The sequence below is a fragment of the Salvelinus fontinalis genome, chromosome 1 (genome assembly GCF_029448725.1).
Source record: "Salvelinus fontinalis isolate EN_2023a chromosome 1, ASM2944872v1, whole genome shotgun sequence".
Classification (NCBI taxonomy): Eukaryota; Metazoa; Chordata; class Actinopteri; order Salmoniformes; family Salmonidae; genus Salvelinus; species Salvelinus fontinalis.
Window position 1 is genome coordinate 20,698,289 of NC_074665.1, and position 5,738 is coordinate 20,704,026.

The following is a 5,738-nucleotide window of genomic DNA, read 5'->3' on the forward strand; positions in this document are numbered from 1 at the left end:
GACATGGCTAAATAGCCTAAACCATTTATTTCCTATAGCTTATTGAGTCTGAGTCAGAGATGTCAGACTGGTACTTTGACAATCACGGTACCTATTACCACACAGGATATACGTAGGCAACAGCCACACTATGTTTACTGTACACTGCAATTCAGAAACTTTGTGATGTCTGGAGACTTGAGATCTGACCCCCTCCGTGACACACAGAAAAATGTGCTTTGATTTATCACGTATTTTTCGCTGGCCTCTGTAGTTTAATCTGTGTGCAGGGCGGGGAGGCAGACTGTTGTTTGTGTCTATTTAAAGTCTATCTGTTTGCTCCCTCTGTCAACCTGTCTGGGCCTGTCCCCCTCCCTCCCTCTCTCTCTCTCTCTCTCTCTCTCTCTCTCTCTCTCTCTCTCTCTCGCTCTCTCGCTCTCTCGCTCTCTCGCTCTCTCGCTCTCTCGCTCTCTTTCTCTCTCTCTCTCTCTCTCTCTCTCTCTCTCTCTCTCTCTCTCTCTCTCTCTCTCTCTCTCTCTCTCATTACAGTCCCTCCTTCACAAGAGGAGACACTCCCTACCCCACCCTCCATTTCCCTCAATTAAGCACACATGGAGGTATGATCAAACCACAACATCTCTTTTTCCTGCTACTTGTTCAATTTCCCTTTTCCTTCTAACATGTCATGAATAATCATTGACTTTTCACTGAAGTGATATCCTGTTGAGGTTTGAAAGAAAGCACAAGGAAACATGCCATTAACCACTGACCATATGCATCCGCTTTGTGTTTATACAGCACATATGATACATTATATACACACATATGATACATTATACACACACACACATATGATACATTATACACACACACATATATCGTCGCTGTCTGATGAAACCCTATCTCCAAAACAGAAACTTTTCAGTAAATGAAAAAAATGACCATATTTTCCCATTAACGAACATACAATTATGAAACTTCAGAAGCTATTTTGTATACATTTTTTTGGTCCTAGAGTCATGAAATGTTGAGAGTACATTGAGGGGATATATTGCTTTCAATAAATGAAAAAACATTTCAATTGGCAAACATTTTGTTACAAGGTTTTCATCAGACAGCGACGACGTAATTTTCAAATGACAAAAACAAATAACAGAAGCGCTCCAAATGGAATGGAGAGTAATGTTGATGAGTGCGGGCGACGGCACTCTCCGGGTGAAACGAATGGCAAAGGAAAAGTGCAGAGGAAAGTGCAGAGTTCAGCGTTCACACATGGTTCTAGTTAGAGGTCCACGCAGTGGCCTCCCATTAAGTCAAATGTGGTTTGGAGGAGACTTCAATTTTCACAGTTTAAAAAGGTTTTAAGACGTTTTTCTCACCCCAGGACGTTTACTTTGAGCCATTGTGTAGATGTGTGTAGATAGATATAGATAGATTTCGTTGTTGTCAATGTATGTGGGAAGGATTTGTTTTTCCTACATGGAATCGTCTCACTGCACTCTGGTGATTATTAGTCAATGTATAGATCTTCATATATGAGAGAGAGAGAGCTGGTGGATGTGGAATGGTTATGGTGCCTGAATGTCTGGCATTTCAAGTTCACAGGGGGTGAAAAAAAATACTGTTGTTTTGCTCGCTTTTCCATGGTTAAATCCAAGGGGTCATTAAACATACGAAGCATTTTTACACACACTTAAATTCACAGAAAAGTAAAAACCAGAAGACAAAATCTCCACTGTTGAGCAGATCTTGAGAGATAAAGAAACGGCATTTGGTCATTGGTGTTGTTCTTATCAGGAGTAAAAAATAAAAAATAAAAAAACCTTAAGTAATCATGTGCTATGTACTCATAAGGTGAGAGGAAAACACTGGTGCCACAAGTCAAACCAAACAAGGCCTTCGTTTGCAGCCAGTTAAACTGCTCTGTCACAGCTGATCACAGCTCTGGGTACAAGTGTGTCGCCAAGAGCCCGTTGACTTTGGCACCAGTTGAAAGAGCTGCGTGATAACACAAGTAACACAAATGGGTGGGCGTCTAATTGTTGCCTTAATGTCAACCTTTGCAGCTGCAGTACTGCTGTAATAACATATGCAGAAGATGACAGACATCATGCAGATGTTGTGGGAGGTCAAATAAAAATTCAACACAGTACAGAAAACCTGTTTGTATCTCATCTCATTTTGGCTTTGTAAGAAAAAGAAAACTTGCCAATCACTTATTGAAATAGACAATATAAAACAATAATGCTGATCATAAATATAACATTTTGTACATGAGCTTCAGCTAAAAGTGGTGTGTTTCTCATACTTGCCTCTCCTCAAAGAGGATCTGGGCGTACACAGTGCTTGTGCACGAGGCTTTGTTGTCCGGCAGAGGCTTGACTAGCTCCAACTCTGCATATGTCAGGCTCTCCTCTGCGATCTTCGGCTGCAGGGGACAAGGAGAAAGATTAAACGTGGGAAGAAGCATACTCGTCAATTGAGTTATTCATGTTGTGTCTTTTAGAATATGATACTGGACAAAATGACCTCGAGATAACAGTCACATATACACAAAAATCGAATGAAGTAAAACTTAAAGTAAAACAACTTAAAGGAACGTGTTAGATTTCTGGACAGCCCTCTACTGAAATACTGTAGGTGTTGCCTTTTAAATTGTATGTATGAACCAGGAGTTACCCCAGAGCACTTACCAAGACCACTTTCATCGGTTGTACCTTTAAAAGTTTGGGCTTTGGGATTTTGTTTGCTATGGGTGCTGTGGAAGAATACAATGATTACATACTTTATGCAGATAGGGAACACATTGTCTGTGTCACAAGAAACATTTCCCCCCTAAAACCCAAACCCAGAACCAAAATGTTCTCCGTCCGCAATGTTTACGTGCCCGTCCTGTCATTTATTAGTGATGATTTGGACGCAGACGTCAAAGCAGAGTTGAACAGACATTCAACGGTACATGACATGAACTCCTTGTGAGACAGATGCAACACTTTAAAACTGCCCAACATCAGCCTATTCGTCTCAAGGGTAAACAAAAATATCATCATCAAGAGCAAACCTTACACTCTTGACCATAAACTTTGCACCATTTCTGGTAACACACTGATATCACAAAGACTGATATAGAAGTTGCTTTGCTCTTTTTCCAGTTTATCTATGCCAGCACGTACGGTATAGTAGATCCATATAAGGGCTCAAAAGGTAGTGGCAAGTAAAGCAATGTTCCTCAGATAATTCACAACGTCTCTAGCATCAGGAAACAGAGTGTTCAGAACTCCTTTATCCTCTGATGATCACTTTAACCACATTCCCTCCCCCAGACCACATACCCAACTGTGGGTATAAAGATAGGCTTCTACGAAAACATACATGCTTGGGTAAGGGAAAATGTGATACAGATGTATGATGTTGTTGATAGACTGTCTGTTTACCTTTAACTGGTATCTCTGGTGGTATCTCTGACTGGGCTTTGCTTCGTTTCTTCCTGTACCTCCTCTGCTTTTTGGGCAAAGCAGGAGACACACTGACTAGACTGGTCACCGTCTCCCCTGAACTGCAGACAGCAGACAGGCATGTTTACAGCAGAATTAGAGCAGGGAAATGTAAGTAGCCATCACGGTCATGGAAAAAAATAGTCTGTGTGTACCATAGTGGCTAAAGTACAGTATAAGTCACAGTTACTTTAGCTTGGATGATGAAGCTTACCTGTTCTGGAGGCTCTTGACCAAATGGTAGTTGTCTATGAGGCAATGAGACAAAACATAAGCGCATGAGGGGCAAAAAACATCCTGCAATGTCATCAAAAAGCATGCCTTGGCTTTTACATATCAGAGTCCATTATCTTGAAATGATCTGGTAATATGGCCCAGATGAGGGCTTCAGTGTTGGATGGAAGGAGCAGGGATAGAGGGTTTACTCACCTTTTAACTTCTTCTTCCTCTGAACATATTGGCAGGTCACCGCCACAGTGAACATGCACATGCACACCAGTCCCACAGAGCAGATCAGCACAGCGCACAGGTACACGTCTGAAACACACGAAACCGACCAGATTGGTCACAGTCATACTATCGTACCACCCTGAAGACTCATGTTTCAGCTTTTAGTCACTTATGCAGAAATATCTTTGCCATTTATGACCTATGCATTGTTGTTGCGCTATTTTAGTCAAGTGCAATGCAGAGAACAAGAGAGTCGCGTTCTTACCTTCAAACAGTCTCCACAGACTCTCCTTGGCCGTGGTCGCTGGTAGGACATGCACTGAAAGGAAACCAGGGAAAGTCCATGGTCATCAGTGTGTCAACCGTCCCGCCTGATTATACATTTGCGATACATCTAATTGTACGTGGCTCGGCGTTGGATGACAGCATTGAGGTTATCCTCTCCCCTGGATCCTCTTCCTGAATCACTGGCTAGTGGTAGCTAACACCCACCGAGTTGTCCTGAAATACCCCAAACCGCGAGCAGCTGACAACAGCCTCTCTCACACATAGCAGCCATCCTTAGCTTAGCTAGCCACCAGAGCTCCAGGGTTACTGGGCTGAAGCCTGGCTGGGTGTCTGGGTGTGCTGCACGTTAGCCTGTCCACGGGGTTTAAACTGGGTCTGTGCCATCCAAGATCATTGGGACTATCACGTTGAAGTTGAAATGTAAAATGGTCAAGGTAAGGGTTAAGGTTAGGGTTATGGTTAAGGTTAAGGTTAGGGTCAGGTTTGGAGTAGGGATGTTCCAAGGAACCCGGATAGCACTGACCCTTACGCTGGGGTTACCTCTAGAGTATTTCCCTTCATGCTAAACCAGCAGCACTTGCTTTGTTTGTGCCGACCATAATTATGGCCTACATTCAACTATTTTGAAACGTTAGTCTGGGGTAGATGACAGCGAGCTATGAGTCTTGGCTCAGTATTTGCTGTAGTTGTGTTCGCCAAGTATGTACTTTTTTTGCCACACGTTTTTTTACTGTAAATTATATAGCTTGTTCCTATCTAGGTGAAGCTACACTCGATCATGTGTTTTTGGTTCCCAAGTCTGATTGAGGAGTCCCGAATATACTTGATAGTGGTCATCAGAAATCAAGCGTATAGTATCGTGGTGCAGAAGACTCTTCTTTGCCATGAATCATATAGTATGACTTCAATAGGACATTATGAATATGCACTGAGCCAAAAGGCCAGCTGCACATTCTGGAATACTATGAATCATCTGAATCTGCAGCACTGCATGGAGCCAAAGAAGTGTCTCTCACTGTTCAATTGATTCCATTCATGTGTGCTCTCCCTTTCTTTTTGATAGGAAGTCTCTCATTATAGATCGAATGAATAGCATCCCTAAGACAGATCTGCATTCTGGGATAAATACTGTCTTCAGCAATCAACAGACCAATTCAATGGGTCACTTTGGGCTACGTCAGAGTATTCATCAAACGTAAAGAAAAAAGATACGAAATGAATACCAGTATGCAGTGATGATCCATACAAAAGTCCTCATCACAAAAACCTTCAAAACATCCTTCCCTTTAACGTCGTTTTCCTTCACTTTTCTCCATCTTCTTTGCATCACCCTCTTTCCCTGTGTGAGGCCCCGAGCATGCGCTGACCAACTGGTAAGTGTCGTCACTGACATTTTCAACCTCTCCCTGTCTGACTCTGTAATACCAACATGTTTCAAGCAGACCACCATAGTGCCTGTGCCCAAGAACACTAAAGTGACCTGCCAAAATGACTATCGACCCGTAGCACTCACGTCTGTAGCCATGA

General features: G+C 42.6%; 1 protein-coding gene across 1 annotated transcript in view; it reads right to left on the reverse strand.

Moving 5' to 3' along the window:
- Positions 1 to 737: 737 nt before the first annotated feature.
- LOC129835928 (V-set and transmembrane domain-containing protein 4-like) overlaps positions 738 to 5,738 on the reverse strand; it is a 16,446-nt gene continuing 11,445 nt past the window's right edge. Inside the window, exons 3-8 of the mRNA XM_055901658.1 lie at positions 4,189 to 4,242; positions 3,903 to 4,010; positions 3,688 to 3,721; positions 3,414 to 3,535; positions 2,673 to 2,737; positions 738 to 2,407 (exon numbers count right to left, since the gene is read on the reverse strand). Coding sequence (XP_055757633.1) covers positions 2,282 to 2,407; positions 2,673 to 2,737; positions 3,414 to 3,535; positions 3,688 to 3,721; positions 3,903 to 4,010; positions 4,189 to 4,242 — 509 coding nt within the window. The 3' untranslated portion in view covers positions 738 to 2,281. The remainder of the gene's footprint in view (positions 2,408 to 2,672; positions 2,738 to 3,413; positions 3,536 to 3,687; positions 3,722 to 3,902; positions 4,011 to 4,188; positions 4,243 to 5,738) is intronic.